The sequence below is a fragment of the Miscanthus floridulus genome, chromosome 15, assembly GCF_019320115.1.
Source record: "Miscanthus floridulus cultivar M001 chromosome 15, ASM1932011v1, whole genome shotgun sequence".
In the NCBI taxonomy this organism is placed as follows: domain Eukaryota; kingdom Viridiplantae; phylum Streptophyta; class Magnoliopsida; order Poales; family Poaceae; genus Miscanthus; species Miscanthus floridulus.
In genome coordinates this window covers 9,962,203-9,980,599 of record NC_089594.1, presented here as the reverse complement: position 1 = coordinate 9,980,599, position 18,397 = coordinate 9,962,203, and the positions used below count along the sequence as shown (strand labels likewise).

Here is an 18,397-nt window from a genome sequence, read left to right as displayed (position 1 = left end):
TCCAGATACCCCAACCGGACTGAGTCCGGTTATAAATATCCTCTTTGGAACTTTATTGTGTAGCTCCGGACCGAGTACGCCATTAGTCCGGACCAACACTGTTCATCAGGTCCGGTTGCCCCTGAGCATATCCTAGGCAACCGGACGGAGGACCCTTGGTCCGGTTGCCCCCTGAAGACAGGGTCCTAGTTCTTCTCCTGAGATCTTCCATGGGATTTCCACGTGTCCTCTGGACCCATGCGCAATAGTCCGGACCACCCTGTGAACATCAGTCTGGTTCATTTAAAACCACCCAACTCACTTCCAATTCAGAAACTTTGTGAATGGGATTTGTTCCACTTGATCTTTATGCCATCCCTGAGCTACCTAGTGCTAAGTTTGACAATTATGCACCACACCTAACACATTAGACTCACCTAGGTCAAGCTAATAGTTCATACCCCCATTTATAGTACAACCAAAGGAAAAACAAAGTCCTAAACTACTCTAAGTGTCTCTCAACTCCAAATGACACTTAGAACTAGTCCGTCCTTATCCTTGTCGTCCATCCTTTGAAAACCAAAACGAATTCCATCGATAGGGAATAAAACTAATGATTGCCCAAACAATCACATTTATCGTGACCTAACTGAAATTGCCTCTACAAAACACACGTTTGTCACAATAATTTTATGTCGTCATTAATCACCACAACCCACTAGGGGCATAGATGCTTTCAGGCATTTCAAGGAGGCCGGTCCACCGGGGATGCTGAATCCACTCACAGCACAATTTGTTTGCCATACAGGCTCGCATGAGTATGCAGCTGACAGCGAGGCGGGGATGGTCACGGCGAGGAGCATCTTGGGTCTAGGCACCAGTGGAGCATTGGGACAGCTGGTGATCGGCTCTAGTTCCGACAAACAACATCCGCTTTGCTGCCATTTCAATTTCAAGGCCAGCACCGACGCCAAGAGGTTGCTGCCAGCCCGCAATCGGACAAGAGTCATGCAACCGACTCGAGTAGTCTAGACAAGCGGGCGATAGAGGATCCCTTGCAAGTTGCAACCGGTGGAGTGGGCAAACATTTGCAAATGGGGGCCGGAGAGCGCAAGCAGATAGTTAGCAGCGAGCCCCCTCTAATGGGTACTAAGGCCCGATCTTTCGGTAGGTAGATGATAAGTCGAATTGTGGAGATCACGGCGTAGATGATCCAAGGACTCTGACCGAGCAGATCGACTCCCTTGCAATCATAACACCACTGCTCCAATGGTTATCAACCGAGCACATAACCCGGATGATCTCGCCAAGAAGGCTAATCCCTGCAAGCGATTCGAAAACACAAGCAAGAACTAGTAAAGGCAATCTGAAATTGCAATTTGGGGTATCACAAACCAAAGTAGCAGCCTAATCGGTTCGGTACATAGGCGAAATCTCACAAGCAAGTGTGCAGATGCAATCTAAGCAAAACCCAAGTTTTGTAGCAGTACATAGGTGATATTTATAATAGAAAACAACTCTCCTAGAAGGCTATGGGCGCAAGTCACCACTTGGGGAAGTGGAAGACCAATTGGTTCAGCTTTCATGAAGTCTCTTGGAGTTCTCGCGCGTCTTCTGAGCTTCTGTGCAGTCTTCAGTAAATCAACAACCATAACTCTTTATTGGGAAGTCCAAAAGATGCTCCGTTTGTTGGGTTAGAAAGTAGACTTGATAGGCTTTCTAATCATGTATAGCATGCACCATGAAACTGCACAAGTTAGTACAATTTTTTATGTGAAGTTGGAGTACTTATCATGTGAACTAAACTGCACAGGTTAGTACAGATTTTTATGTGAAGTTGGAGTACTTATCATGTGAACTCAGTCTTGTGCATGTAAACGTTTGTTACTTGAGCGTAAACTTGGCGTAGAGCTTGAAGTAGGCATAAGCGGAGGTTGGCTCGATGTAAATGGTGTATCAAGACTTGAGGTAGCTCTTGTGCTTTGCGTAAACCATAGCTCGTTGGATGTAAACTATGCTGATCCCATGTTCCTAAGCAATAAGACATAACAAGACTTTAGTAGCATCCCATCCTCATGAATAGTATTATATAACATAAGGAACGAAAGAACCTTATAATTCAAATGACGTGCACAAGCCCTTGTCATTGGTCCTTCTAAAGAATTTGGTGTCGAATTAGTGATAGGGATTGTATCTGATGGAGCGATGTCCTCAACACCCTCCCCACCAAGCGGTTGGCAATGAGGCCTGGAGAGGTGGCCTGCGCCCTGCGCTGGTGCGCCTGTGCAGGCGGCTGCGCGGTGAGGCCCTTCCATGTGCGTGCGACGGGAAATATTGTTGGCCAAAGTTAATGACCGCAACAGGATGACTAATATGCCCTCAGTTACAATTAATTAACTCTTGTTACTTGAGATGGCTAAAAAAATTCCTACGGAAAGGGACCCGTGGCTCCTACCAACCCTAAAAAATCTCTATAAGGCCTCGTTCGGTTAGGGATGGATTGAGTCCCTGGAATCATTCTAGATGGAATTGGTTCATTAATTTGTATTAGTTTTCATAAGCTGGAATAGTTCCCGGCTCAAATTCATGTAACGGAACGCAGCCTAAATAATTAAAGATCCACGTCTAACATCAAAGTGTAAAATAGACTACTTCAGGAAAATTTTACAGATCTAGTGAGTACAGAAAGCTTGCAAAGAATGAAGGTACAGCTCCCAAAGAACGTCAACGGTGAACACTTAACATTTTTTTCGCGAACACATTCGTGTATTTCATTAAGAAGAAGGATCGGTATGGAGACCAGTACAAAGTACTCGCCACAGGCCATGGCCGGCGACTTAGAGTGCGAGACGCACACCAGGCCGCAGCCTGATATTGGGCGAAGTACAGAAACCCAAAAAAGTACGGCCACTGCTGCCCAGACTCGAGAGACTACATGGACAATTGGTGCGACGTCAACAGCAGCTCGTTCACCGTTAGCCGGGCAGCAAGCCGAGCAACGTGGCCAGGTTCGAGTACGAGTTTCCGGCCATAATCCAGCTGTTCCCCTCCTCCACCAGAGCAGCTAGCTAAGAGAGGGCATCCGGTAGCCTGGAGATAGCATAAAATACTCAACGAACAACGGTTGCTTTAATTTCCTTCCAAAAGGAATGAACCAGCAGACTAGGAGCACCAGGCAATATAAACCTTTACGCACATCTGCGGACCCCGTTAACCCGGCATGCAGATGCAGCCACCATTCAGTCATGGCCACATCGTGCGAGGGCGCAAGGGATTGAAGACCGATGGGAGAGAGCACCTTAGGCCCAGGACTAAGTGAGTGCATGTTTTCGAGGCCTGGTCGCAGAGGGCACACGCATTGGAGTCCTGCAACTCATGGCGATATGGCGCCAATCCGCAGTCCAGAGCCGCTTGTGCATGGCAAGCCAGAACACTTAACATTATGTGTCTTTACCCAAGAAATTTTCTGCACCCTTTTGTATCACCTCTGATGTTCGATTGCAGATAACCGTATGATAGCATGCATGATTCCTACAGTTTTTTATAAATATCAGCCTGCTTTTTAATTTCTACCATAACAGAAGGTGCTTCCCGGCCCGATGCAGTGACTTTGGAGGGCTTAAATCTGACACTAAGAATGTTAGCTGCCTGCAGTATTGCAATGGCACACTTTTCTTTTGTGTAATGTCCCATTCATATTGACCTCTTTACATAGTGACTTTAGGTATTTATCGATCCTTAGAGCAACTCTAATAGAAGAGCTATCCATGTTGTGTAATCTATATTTGAGTATTTTGGGAAGAAAAGAGAGTCCAACAGCTATTGTATCTGGTTTTCCAAAATAGCAAGCCACCTATCTCAATATAGCTCGCATGTGCCGCTAGCCATCTGTCTCGCCGTACTGGAAAGGCTGTTGGAGTTTTCTGTTTTTTTTTGCGGGGGTTTCTATTTTAGAGATTGGCCCTAGCCATCTTCTTTGATAGATGGTTAAACTCATGATTTAACCAACCTCTAAATAGAAACTCTAGTAAAAAAACAGAAAACTCCAACAGCCTTTCTAATAGGGTGAGGCGAATGGCTAGCGGTATATGCAAGCTATATCTAGCATGCGAGAACTCGGGATACATCACTTGTTGTTTTAGAAAGACAGTAGATACAATAGAGGTTGGACTCTATCTTTTTTCCCAAAATACTCAAATATAGATTATACAACATAGATAGCTCTTCTGTTAGAGTTGCTCGAGGCCCTTATTCCCGGAAGGTGTTCCACTATGCTTAGAGTTGTGCATATACTATCGCTAATGCAAAAGATATGATGCAGCATAATATACTAATATGATGAACGAATTGAAAATCCATATATATGTTCCAAAGGGCAAGATACTTAATTTGTAACCTTAAGTACACAAACAAAATGCTCCCTCTGTCATAAATTATAAGTCTTTCGAACTTCTTTGGAGAGTCAAAACATCTTAACTTTGAACAAATTTATATAATAAAATATTAACATTTATGATACCAAATAAGTTTCATTAGATTCTTCATTGATTATATTTTTATAATATAACTATTTGATATCATAAATCTTTGTAATTCTCTATATAATTTTGGTCAAACTTGAGATGTTTTGACTCTCCAAGAAAGTTACAATGACTTATAATTTGGGACGGATGCAGTACTTGGCAGTCAGAATCAAAAGGAAGACAAACAAATACACAAAACACGCAAGTCAAATGTAAAAATTAGAGAAGCAGTAATAATAAGCAAATTGTTGGTCCAGGAAATTAAATGCCTCGATCAAGCTTTAACCTGACCACTCTACACGGGCTGCCTGGATATACCCGTGTGCGTGGACAGCGCCCAAAGCACGGTGATGAAATCACCTCCTTGCACCAGTGCATTCTCATGCCCCTTGAGGCGTTCCTCATCTGTTGACGGCACTAGGTAGGCCATGAGCTCCGTCCACACATTGGCCAACATCTTCCACACCATTATTTCCAGTTGATCATCATCATCACCATCATCACCACCATCTTCAACAAAAACTTTTTCCAGCAATGAAGCACCTAATGTCACACCATTTTTCACCACCTTATTTTCAATCCAGCTTTCTTCTCCCTTGAGTTGCATGATCCTCTTGACCCTGGTGGCGTGCCCCAATAAGTAGAACTCCAGGAAGCCAAGACTCTCCCTGAGCTCTTCCTTCATGAGCTTGACAACGCGCTCTGTATTATCCTGGTTATCGGGCAGTAGCTCCGGGTGGAAGACCACCAAGTAAGCACAATATCTGGACAACCCCGTTGCCACCATGCTGAAATTAGCAGCAGTGGTACTCAGAGCATGAGATGATGATCCCTCCTCGAATATGTCGGTAGCAATGTGCCAGGTGAGGATGACCTCAGCAATGCTCTTGCTATCGAACGCCCATGAAAGATTTGAAAACATGTCAGTATTGTCAATCTTTTGCAGCGCGGACTTGCCAAAGGAAATGGGAACGACATGGTCATGTGCCACAAAGTATTCCATGATGGAGTCCTTCATACAGACCGGGACAGTACTGCTCGGCACCAGCATGGGGAGTTTGAACGGCAGCACAATGGTGGCGGGTGGCAAGCGAGGGCTGAGCACAGAGAGTTGCTTGAAGTTAAGATCGCCATGGCTCATCCAGCTCCGCAAGCACGGAATCCAGCGGAAGGCCCACCTAAAGGTGGGCTTCCCACACCATTCTTCTTTGGCCGTGTAGTTGCACACAAGTGATACCATGAACCAGTTGGAAAGGATGAAGACCACAATCTCCCACAGGGATTCGTAGAGGAAGATGATAAACAGGAGGAATGTGATGGAAATGTCTAGCAAGGAGAAGAAGGATTCGGGGGACTTGGTAAGGTCTTTGATGAGGCATATGGTTAGGTTGCCTATGCCGGCTTGTAGACTAGAGTTATCTTGATGGATGCTAGTCACTGCGTAGCGTACATCTCCATTGCCAGAGAGAATGACAGTCAAGACGCACAGACCAAAGACCACCACGGGGAGCAGAACGTAGTTGGCGAGCAAGAAGAAGGGACTGGCGAAAATGACGGGGACAACGGAGTGGTAGTACTCAGAGAGGAAGTTGACCTCGTCGTTGATCACCTGGAACACCGTGCTGCCATCGCCGGGTTTGTTGTTGTATAGGCCTTTGAAGATGAGCTCCCTGCTGTTGCGGGCTTCCTCCTCGCTCGGCGGCTCACGGTGCTCGAACCTTCGGCGGAGCAGCTTGAAGAGAGCAAAGGACAGACAGAGCCTCCTGAGGCGCTGGTCTCGGTCCACGGCGGCGAAGCGCCGGTCACTGTCAGTGAGGCTCCAGACATCACCTACGGTGACAACGCTGGTGGAGCCCTCGTCGAGCTTGTAGCCGTCTGCGGTCGCTTCCTTCACCAAGTGGTCTTCTCCCATCACGATGTACCGGCACTTCTTCAGCAGCAGCAGCTCAGGCCCGCCGCCGTGCGCCGCGCCAGCGTGCTGCTCGATGTCGCCGTCTCCGTCTCCGTCGCCGTCTCCGACATGATGGCTGGCCTGCTCCTGCTCCTGCTGCTGTGCCGCGTGGCCGTGTCCGTGGCCCAGGGCGTGAGCCATGTAGTAGGCGATGAGCCTAGCGTTCTTGCCGTGGGCGAAGGAGCGCTTCTCGAACTCATTGAAGGCCAACCTTTGCACCAAGGTGGTGGCGCAGAAGATCCAGAGGATGCCATACACAATCCTCCGGCCGGAGCTGTGGATGTTGATGAAGACGAGACTCCCGAGCCAGACAACGCGGCCGGCACGCTGGAGGGTGCTGGAGAAGCCCTGCATCCGGATGGCGTCCACCTTCTTACGGAGGAGCTCGACCAGGAGCATCCACACAAGGATGACCCCGGCTTGCAGCGTCAGGTCCGTCTGCTGCTGAGCGGCGGCACCACTCGGGGTGGACGACGACCCCGGCCGAAGCCTCGCCTCGCCGTTCTTGGCTTCGGAGAAGAGGTAGGACATGACGGGGAGGAACAAGGAGAGCGCCGAGGAGAGGATGAGGCGGACGTTGGGGTCGAGGATGGCGCTGACATCAGAGATGCCGCTGAAAAGGTTGAGGTTGAAGAACATCCCGGCCAGGATGAACATGAGGACGGAGCCTGACACCATGGAGGCCTCATTGCTCCCGTCGATGTACGTGGAGGTGAGGTTGTATACGAAGTTTGAAATGGATGCACATGGCTCAGAGCCATCGTCGGTTTCAGCAATCGGTTTCTGCGCCATCGCTCTTCTTTGGCTTCGAGGTAGCTAATGGCTAAGCACGGATCCTAGCTATATATACACTGATTCTATAGTAGTTCATTAGTTCATCTCAGTCGAAATAGGAGAGGAGATGGAGAGCATCGCGTGCATGCCAAGGTTTGCATGCCAAGGTTTGCTTTCTCATCGGATGCCACTGCTGCAGCTAGTACAGTGGATCGGATGGGATTAGAGTAGTAAACCGCCAGAAACTATATGAATACGATCATGGCCATCTACAAAGTGAAAATGCAACACACAGCGGGACTCAGATTCTCTCTCGACAAGTTCTTTATCTCTTCTTCTTTTGTTTTTTTTTGCCAAAAAAGAACATGATGCTATTCCCTCAATAACCATAACAAGGCAACGACTGGGTGCTCTGGCTGTGAGCTTTAGGACGGCATATATATATCTGTCGCCAATGCATCACTATCCCAGTCCAAGACACCAGTGTCGGTTCAAAACTCCCTTTCACTGCTGGATTTTGAACCGACAGTGGCATACCAACAGTAATGAGGGGTTCACATTACTGCCGGTAACTCAAAACCGACAGTGATAAGAAAAGATCAATGTCTGTTCCTGGTGTCACCTGGCAGTGTCCAGTTGAGCCAACACTGTCGGTTTGTGGCTCAAGCTGGCAGTGTTGGCTTAACGAACACTGGCCGGCAGTGTTCTGTCAACCAACACTACCGGTTGGTGGCTCAAGCCGACAGTGTTGCTTTGACCAACACTGTCGGTTCGTGGCCTAAGTCGGCAGTGTTCTCTTGTCCATCACTGCCGGTTTGTGGATCAAGCCGACAGTGATGTCTTCAATAATACTGGCGGCTTGTAACTCAAGCCGGTAGCGATGTCTTGCACAACACTGCCGGCTTGTAGCTCAAGCCGGCTGTGCACTCTCCAGCATCAATGTCGGTTTTGTGCTAACCGTCAGTGATCTCTTTGTCGCATTTTATTGTTTTATAATTTATTTTATTGTTTTTTTAGTCGAGTTTCGCTTTATATTTGCTACATAGATGACAGGTCCATCAACATTGAACATTACAAATATTATAGTTACTGTTCAAATGTACTTATCAAGATCTCGATCCTTCAAAATAAAAAAGAGATTGCAATAGTCTACTGAGCCGCGCTGGCCCATACTGTGCCTTGAACTTCTGGGACTGGGCAATAGAGAATACTCCTTTTATTTCCAATATCTCGGATAAGATGAAGGCTGCTAGCTGCGATGACAGTGCTACGATCTCCATTTTTAACAGCATTTCGTGTTTAAATTTCTTGCGCTGTCGTTCAAAAAACATGATATCGAAAGGCACAAATATAAGAGAAAACAGTAGATCATTTTATTAAATTAACAGATATAAATGAGATTATACACACCAAATCATCTACAGCATCCGCATTCATTGTTTCCCGCTGGCTGCTTTAGGGTCTTCAATTCCATTGGTGCGACCTGAAATGGGACCTTGGTCCCACCTATCATTCTTCCCTGGACACTGTGCCACATTATAAAGTGTGAAGGGGCAACATTAGATTGTGCTATGTGTGATTATAAAATAATATGTTATTAGGTTCACTTACTTATTCAACACTTTGACTTGGGGATCGAGCAAAGAAAGTGACTTGTTCTTGAGTCCCACACCTCAATACGATTTTTACTAATATTGATAACACGAAGACGGAATGGTTGCCACAATCATAAAATCCTAGTTAACAAATAATCGTAACTAAAAGAAGAAATAGAACACATCCTCGCAGTTCATCTCAGTCGAAAGAGGACAGGAGATGAAGAGCATCGCGTGCATGCCAAGGTTTGCTTTCTCATCGGATGCCACTGCTGCAGCTAGTGCAGTGGATCGGATCGGATCGGATCAGAGTAGTAAACCGCCAGAAGCGATATGAATACGATCATGGCCATCTACAAAGTGAAAATGCAACACACAGGGACTCAGATTCTCTCTCGACAAGTTCTTTATCGCTTCTTCTTCTTTTGTTTTTTTGCCAAAAAAGAACATGATGCTATTCCCTCAATAACCAAAACAAGGCAACGACTGGGTGCTCTGGCTGTGAGCTTTAGGACGGCATATATATATCTGTCGCCAATGCATCACTATCCCAGTCCAAGACACCAGTGTCGGTTCAAAACTCCATTTCACTGTTGGATTTTGAACCGACAGTGGCATACCAACAGTAATGAGGGGTTCACATTACTGCCGGTAACTCAAAACCGACAGTGATAAGAAAAGATCAATGTCTGTTCCTGGTGTCACCTGGCAGTGTCCAGTTGAGCCAACACTGTCGGTTTGTGGCTCAAGCCGGCAGTGTTGGCTTAACGAACACTGGCCGGCAGTGTTCTGTCAACCAACACTACCGGTTGGTGGCTCAAGCCGGCAGTGTTGCTTTGACCAACACTGTCGGTTCGTGGCCTAAGTCGGCAGTGTTCTCTTGTCCATCACTGCCGGTTTGTGGATCAAGCCGACAGTGATGTCTTCAATAATACTGGCGGCTTGTAACTCAAGCCGGTAGCGATGTCTTGCACAACACTGCCGGCTTGTAGCTCAAGCCGGCTGTGCACTCTCCAGCATCAATGTCGGTTTTGTGCTAACCGTCAGTGATCTCTTTGTCGCATTTTATTGTTTTATAATTTATTTTATTGTTTTTTTAGTCGAGTTTCGCTTTATATTTGCTACATAGATGACAGGTCCATCAACATTGAACATTACAAATATTATAGTTACTGTTCAAATGTACTTATCAAGATCTCGATCCTTCAAAATAAAAAAGAGATTGCAATAGTCTACTGAGCCGCGCTGGCCCATACTGTGCCTTGAACTTCTGGGACTGGGCAATAGAGAATACTCCTTTTATTTCCAATATCTCGGATAAGATGAAGGCTGCTAGCTGCGATGACAGTGCTACGATCTCCATTTTTAATAGCATTTCGTGTTTAAATTTCTTGCGCTGTCGTTCAAAAAACTTGATATCGAAAGGCACAAATATAAGAGAAAACAGTAGATCATTTTATTAAATTAACAGATATAAATGAGATTATACACACCAAATCATCTACAGCATCCGCATTCATTGTTTCCCGCTGGCTGCTTTAGGGTCTTCAATTCCATTGGTGCGACCTGAAATGGGACCTTGGTCCCACCTATCATTCTTCCCTGGACACTGTGCCGCATTATAAAGTGTGAAGGGGCAACATTAGATTGTGCTATGTGTGATTATAAAATAATATGTTATTAGGTTCACTTACTTATTCAACACTTTGACTTGGGGATCGAGCAAAGAAAGTGACTTGTTCTTCGAGTCCCACACCTCAATACGATTTTTACTAATATTGATAACACAAAGACGGAATGGTTGCCACAATCATAAAATCCTAGTTAACAAATAATCGTAACTAAAAGAAGAAATAGAACACATCCTCGCAGTTCATCTCAGTCGAAAGAGGACAGGAGATGAAGAGCATCGCGTGCATGCCAAGGTTTGCTTTCTCATCGGATGCCACTGCTGCAGCTAGTGCAGTGGATCGGATCGGATCGGATCAGAGTAGTAAACCGCCAGAAGCGATATGAATACGATCATGGCCATCTACAAAGTGAAAATGCAACACACAGGGACTCAGATTCTCTCTCGACAAGTTCTTTATCTCTTCTTCTTCTTTTGTTTTTTTGCCAAAAAAGAACATGATGCTATTCCCTCAATAACCATAACAAGGCTGTATTTGATGAAGTGTTTTTTTTTTCAAATACGTAATTGCAATATGTTGTACTATGAGTTGCAAGCACTTCTACGACACAATTACAACTTGGTTGTAGTGTATTTAGCACTGATTGCAACTCAGAATTGCAACTTGGCGTGATTATTGTGACCAGATGTATATAATACATAGAGATATAACTAGTTGCAACTAGGTGGTAGATAGAGTTGCAATCGGTAGTACATTGACATGCAACTCGCTTAAAGGATAAAAAATATATCCATATTGGATCTAGTTTTGCTCAGAATATTTTTTTTGAGTCGGATGCAACAAACGGTTTGTCAATCAAGGTTACGGTTTTAGAGAAAATTTGTTTCAAAGATTCGAACCAACAAAAACTTCCATGCATGCATGTATTCGCTTGGGCGCGCTGGTTGCTCCAAGTTGGTGCGCCCGCCGGCCTGGGTGCATTCTATATACAGGATGCACCCAGGTGTATTATAGCAAAACAGTATATATATATATATATGTCGGCAATGCATCACTGCCCCAGTCCAGGACACCAACGTCGGTTCAAAACCTCATTTTACTGACGGATTTTGAACCGACGGTGGCATACCGACAGTAATGAGGGGTTCACATTACTACCGGTTACTCAAAACCGGCGGGGATAAGAAAAGATCAATGTCTGTTCTTGGCGCCACCCGACAGTATCCAGTTGAGCCAACACTGCCTGTTTGTGGCTCAAGCCGGCAGTGTTGGCTTAACGAACACTGGTCGGCAGTGTTCTATCAACCAACACTACCGGCTGGTGGCTCAAGGTGGCTGTGTTGCTTTGACCAACACTGTCGGTTCGTGGCCTAAGCCGACAGTGTTATCTTGTCCATCACTGTCGGTTTGTGGATCAAGCTGACAGTGATGTTTTGCACAACACTGTCGGTTTGTAGCTCAACCCAGCAGTGCACTCTCCAACATCAATGACGGTTTTGTGCTAACCGACAGTGATCTCTTTGTCACATTTTATTGTTTTATAATTAATTTTATTGTTTTTTAGAATCGGGTTTCGCTTTATATTTGCTACGTAGACAATAGGTCCATCAACATTGAACATTACAAATATTACATTTACTGTTCAAATGTACATATCAAGATCTCGATCCCTCAAAATAAAAAAGAGATTGCAATAGTCTAGTGAGCCGCTCTGGCCCATACTGTGCCTTATACTTCTGGGACTGTGCAATAGAGAATACTCCTTTTCTTTCCAATATCTCGGATAAGATGAAGGCTGCTAGCTCCGATGACAGTGCTATGATCTCCATTTTTAATCGCCATTCGTGTTTAAATTTCTTGCGCCGTCGTTCAAAAAAGATGATATCGAAAGGCACAAATGTAAGAGAAAACAGTAGATCGTTTTATTTAATTAACAGATATAAATGAGATTATACACACCAAATCATCTACAACATCTGATTTCCCGCTGAGGTAGCGAAGCATTGTCCACATTACGTTGAACCCGCACTCATTGTTTCCCGCCGGCTGTTTTAGGGTCTTCAATCACTACGGGAATCAGGAGGTTTTCCGAGTGCCAGGGGCACTCGGCAAAGCCTAAAAACCCTCGGCAAAGGGTTTGCTGAGTGTCGACACTCGGCAAAGGATTTGCCGAGTGTCGACACTCGGCAAATGACACTCGGCGAATTTTAGTCAGCAAACAGACTTTGCCGAGTGTTTTTTGTCAGACACTCGGCAACGACTTCGCCGAGTGCCGGAAAAGCACTCGGCAAAGATTTACACTCGGCAAAATAAAAATGCGAAAAAACCCGAAAATAATAGCAAAAAAACCCAAAATTTTTTTTTCGGGGGAGGCCGCCACCGGCCAACGCGCGCCCGCCTCCATTGAAGTCGCTGCATTTTTTGCGCAAAATTCACGGCTAACGCGGCCGGCGGGATTCGAACTCACGACCTCTCCCAAACGTGTCTGCTGCTCTACCACTGCACTACACTGTCACTTATGTCTAAATTCCGTTATCTATCCTCATATATTATACTAAACCGAGAGTAAATTGCTTGTTTGAGGCCCTAAACGAATTCAAATCAAAAAGTGGTAAACTACAAAGTTTCATAACTTTTCGAGATGTACAATTTTCATTTAGGAAGTTTTCCATCCGAGGTCGTTTGAAAAATTCGAATTTCAAATTTGAGAGATTCAAACGTAGTTTTGCATGATAAGATTATTTCAAATCAAAAAGTTGTCAACTACATAGTTTCATAACTTTTGGAGATATACAATTTTCATTTAGGAAGTTTTTCCATCCGAGGTCTTTTGAAAAATTCAAATTTTAAAATTTTCAAATTCAAACGTCGTTTTTGCATGACAAAATGATTTCAAATCAAAATGTTGCCAACTACAAAATTTCATAACTTCTCAAGATCTACAAAGTTTATTTTGGTCATTTGTTCATCCTACATAGTGGTAGTAACATTGTTCACAAATCTTATATATCTCTCTTCAAATTTCATGAAACTAATATGAGAGATATGAGAGAGATGTAGATTTTATGAACAACGTTATTGTCGCTTTGTCAAATGAAGAAATGACCAAAATAAACTTTGTAGATCTTCAGAAGTTATACAATTTTGTAGTTGAAAAGTTTTTCATTTGAATTCATTTAGGGCCTCAAAAATTGCTTTGAAAAAATGATTTGCCGAGGGCAAAAAAAAAATGCATACGGCAAAATGCCTCTTTGCCGAGTGTCAAAACAAAGGCACTCGGCAAAGACGTATTTTGCCGAGTGCCAAAACATCTTTGCCGAGTGCCAGAAAAAGGCACTCGGCAAAGACGCATTTTGCCGTGTGCCAGAAAAATAGCACTCGGCAAAATACATCTTTGCCGAGTGCCAGAAAAAACACTCGGCAAAGCCATCTTTGTCGAGTGTTTTTTTTTCCGAGTGTATTTTATTTGGCACTCGGCAAAGACCGTCTTTGCCGAGTGCCCGATAAAATACACTCGGCAAAGCCTCCGGCACTCTGCAAAGTGCCGGTTTCGGTAGTGAATTCCATTGGTGCGACCTGAAATGGGACCTTGGTACCATCGATCATTCTTCCCTGGACACTGTGCCACGTTATAAAGCTTGAAGAGGCAACACTAGAATGTGCTATGTGCGATTAGAAAATAATATGTTTTTAGGTTCACTTACTTATTTAGCACTTTGATTAGGGGATCGAGCAAAGAAAGTGACTTGTTCTTCGAGTCCCACATCTCGATACGATTTTTACTAATATTGATAACTTGAAGACGGAATGGTTGCCACAATCACAAAATCCTAGTTAACGGATAATCATAACTAAAAGAAGAAATATACAAATAAGAGCAGAGAACACGTACACGTAGTTCATCTCAGTCGAAAGAAAGAGAGATAGAGCATCGCGTGCATGCCAAGGTTTGCTTTCTCATCGGATGCCACTGCTGCAGCTAGTACAGTGGATCGGATGAGATTAGAGTAGTAAACCGCCAGAAGCTATATGAATACGATCATGGCCATCTACAAAGTGAAAATGCAACACACAGCGGGACTCAGATTCTCTCTCGACAAGTTCTTTATCTCTTCTTCTTTTGTTTTTTGCCAAAAAAGAACATGATACTATTCCCTCAATAACCATAACAAGGCAACGACTGGGTGCTCTGGCTGTGCTTTAGGATGGCATATATATACATATATATATATATATATATATATATATATATATATATATATATATATATATATATATAGGGAGAGGCTATTCAGTAGCCAGCTACAGAATAAGTTATTCTGTAGCCACCTCCATTTACCATAATTTTATATACTAATTTACGATAATGTCAATATATATTTACTATAGTTGGGTTACTATAACACATAGGGATATTTACCATAACGTTATAGTAAACCACTTAGTAAGGAGTTACTATAATCTCATAAATTAACATAGTAATTATAGTAACTCAAGGTGGCTACAGAATAGGTTATTTTGTAGCCAGCTATAGAGTAGTTGTTCTATATATATATATATATATATATATATATATATATATATATATATATATATATATATATATATCTGTCGGCAATGCATCACTACCCCAGTCCAGGACACCAACGTCGGTTCAAAACCCCCTTTTGCTTTCGAATTTTGAACCGACAGTGGCATACCGATAATAATGAGGGGTTCACGTTACTGCCGGTTACTCAAAACCGACAGTGATAAGAAAAGTTCACTGTCTGTTCCTAGCGCCACCTGACAGTGTCCAGTTGAGTCGACACTGCCTATTTGTGGCTCAAGCCAGCAGTGTTGGCTTAACGAACACTGGCCGGCAGTGTTCTGTCAACCAACACTACCGGTTGGTGGCTCAAGCCGGCTGTGTTGCTTTGACCAACACTGTCTGTTCGTGGCCTAAGCCGGCAGTGTTCTCTTGTCCATCACTGCCGGTTCGTGGATCAAGCCGATAGTGATGTCTTACACAACACCGTCGGCTTGTAGCTCAAGCCAGCAATGCGCTCTCCAACATTAATGCTGGTTTTGTGCTAATCGGCAGTAATCTCTTTGGCGCATTTTATTGTTTTATAATTAATTTTATTGTTTTTTTTTTGGAATCGGGTTTCGCTTTATGTTTGCTACGTAGACGACATGTCCATCAACATTGAACATTACAAATATTATGGTTACTGTTCAAATGTACTTATCAAGATCTCGATCCCTCAAAATAAAAAAGAGATTGCAATAGTCAAGTGAGCCGCTCTGGCCCATACTGTGCCTTAAACTTCTGGGACTGTGCAATAGAGAATACTCCTTTTCTTTCCAATATCTCGGATAAGATGAAGGCTGCTAGCTCCGACGACAGTGCTATGATCTCCATTCTTAACAGTCTTTCGTGTTTAAATTTCTTACGCTGTCGTTCAAAAAAGATGATATCTAAAGGCACAAATGTAAGAGAAAAAAATTAGATTATTTTATTGAATTAACAGATATAAATGAGATTATATACACCAAATCATCTACATCATCCGATTTCCCACTGAGGTAGCGAAGCATTATCCACATTACGTAGAACCCGTATTCATTGTTTCCCGCCGGCTATTTTATGGTCTTCAATTCCATTGGTGCGACCAGAAATGGGACCTTGGTCCCACCTATCATTCTTCCCTGGACACTGTGCCACGTTATAAAGGTTGAAGAGGCAACATTAGAATGTGCTATATGCGATTAGAAAATAATATGTTTTTAGGTTCACTTACTTATTTAACACTTTGATTAGGGGATCGAGCAAAGAAAGTGACTTGTTCTTCGAGTCCCACAGCTCGATACGATTTTTACTAATATTGATAACATGAAGACGGAATAGTTGCCACAATCACAAAATCCTAGTTAACGGATAATCGTAACTAAAAGAAGAAATATACAAATAAGAGGAGAGGAGATGGAGAGCATCGCGTGCATGCCAAGGTTTGCTTTCTCATCGGATGCCACTCTTGCAGCTAGTACAGTGGATCGGATCGGATCGGATCGGATCAGAGTAGTAAACCGCCAGAAGCGATATGAATACGATCATGGCCATCTACAAAGTGAAAATGCAACGCACAGCGGGACTCAGATTCTCTCTCGACAAGTTCTTTATCTCTTCTTCTTCTTTTGGTTTTTGCCAAAAAAGAAAAGGATACTATTCCCTCGATAACCATAACAAGGCAACGACAGCGTGCTCTGGCTGTGCTTTAGGATGGCATGATATCATCGGCAATCAGGATACGGGCGTGTGGCTCTGGAGTTCTAAAGAAACGCAATTAAGAGCTAGGTATGTAAGGAGTTGCAAGTGATCCAGTTGGCCTTGTGGTTGCATCTGCACCACGCTACATAGTACTTGAGTCATCAGTCTAATGATATATACTGAAGTGGACAATCAAGCGATCTATTTATTATGAGATGACAAGCGTAGGGTTAGTTATATATGTCAGTATGTCACCATGCATAAATCCATCTCCCACACATCCGAGACCAGGATCATCGTGAGTGAATTACCACTGTGTTGCATGCCTTCCTTTCAGTGCTTATTGACTGATATGCTTGTTCGGAAACTTATACCGCTTAAACTGTTTGGTGCAAAAAAAAAAAAAATTAGTCGCATGCATGTACAACTTTTTATGGCAGTTGATGGTTAATCACACTACGCAGTTCGCCACCGCGACTAGCTGATCTTGTATTTGTTCAGAAAAATGTAGTTTTTTTTCATGGTACATTATGTAGTCCTGAAATTTAGGAAAAATGCCATCTTTTTAACATGTAAGATGTAATGGTGCTCCACAGCTGATAAAATTGATGGATTTGTTGCTTAGTACATAAATATATAGTCTCACACACATACATAAATATATAGTCTCACACACATGCATAAATAAAGTCTTACAAACACACACACTTACACAAACACTCCACGTTCAACAACTAGCTAGCCCGCTGTAACGACTTTTCCCTTGACACCTTTTCGTTTTTCATGGCAATATGTCTTTGGGCAGGTTCTTTTCCACAACACTGATCTTCTTATGAAAGTCTGTGAATAGCGGCATCTCATCGTAGTTATTGTAAGCTCCAACATCGTCCTAGCCATCAACTTCGATAATGTGTTGTTTCCCGGAGGCAACCACGTGCTTTGTCTTCTTCTTCAGGGGGAGGTTAATTTGTGGGTTAGGCATATAGAAAACTTGTGCGACACGTGAAGCGAGCACCCAAGGGTCATCTTGGTAGCCTAGATTCTCGAGGTCCAGGACTCTCAATCCGATCTCGTTCAGTTAGTGTTGTTTGATTCAGCGGCATCGAAACAAGGCCACCATTATATCCCTTCCATAGTCAAGTTCTCATATCTCTTCAATGATGTCAAAGTATTAGATCTTTCACCCCACTCCATCGAGAGCTTCTATTCGAACACCGTCGGTTTGTGGCAGTGATAAGAAAAGATCAATGTCTGTTCCTAGTGTCACCTAGCAGTGTCCAGTTGAGCCAACACTGTCGGTTTATGGCTCAAGCCGGCAGTGTTGGCTTAACGAACACTGGCCGGCAGTGTTCTGTCAACCAACACTACTGGTTGGTGGCTCAAGCCGGCAGTGTTGCTTTGACCAACACTGTCGGTTCGTGGCCTAAGTCGGCAGTGTTCTCTTGTCCATCACATCCGGTTTGTGGATCAAGCCGGCAGTGATGTCTTCAATAATACTGGCGGCTTGTAGCTCAAGCCGGTAGCGATGTCTTGCACAACACTGCCGGCTTGTAGCTCAAACCGGCTGTGCACTCTCCAACATCAATGTCGGTTTTGTGCTAACCGTCAGTCATCTCTTTGTCGCATTTTATTGTTTTATAATTTATTTTATTGTTTTTTTAGTCGAGTTTCGCTTTATATTTGCTACATAGATG

At 43.8% G+C, this 18,397-nt stretch overlaps 1 protein-coding gene across 1 annotated transcript; it reads right to left on the bottom strand.

Moving 5' to 3' along the window:
- Positions 1-4,797: 4,797 nt before the first annotated feature.
- Positions 4,798-7,233, bottom strand: LOC136506966 (uncharacterized). The gene has a single exon (XM_066501837.1). The coding sequence runs from the start codon at positions 7,129-7,131 to the stop codon at positions 4,798-4,800; it is 2,334 nt and encodes a 777-aa protein (XP_066357934.1). The 5' UTR covers positions 7,132-7,233.
- Positions 7,234-18,397: the final 11,164 nt, after the last annotated feature.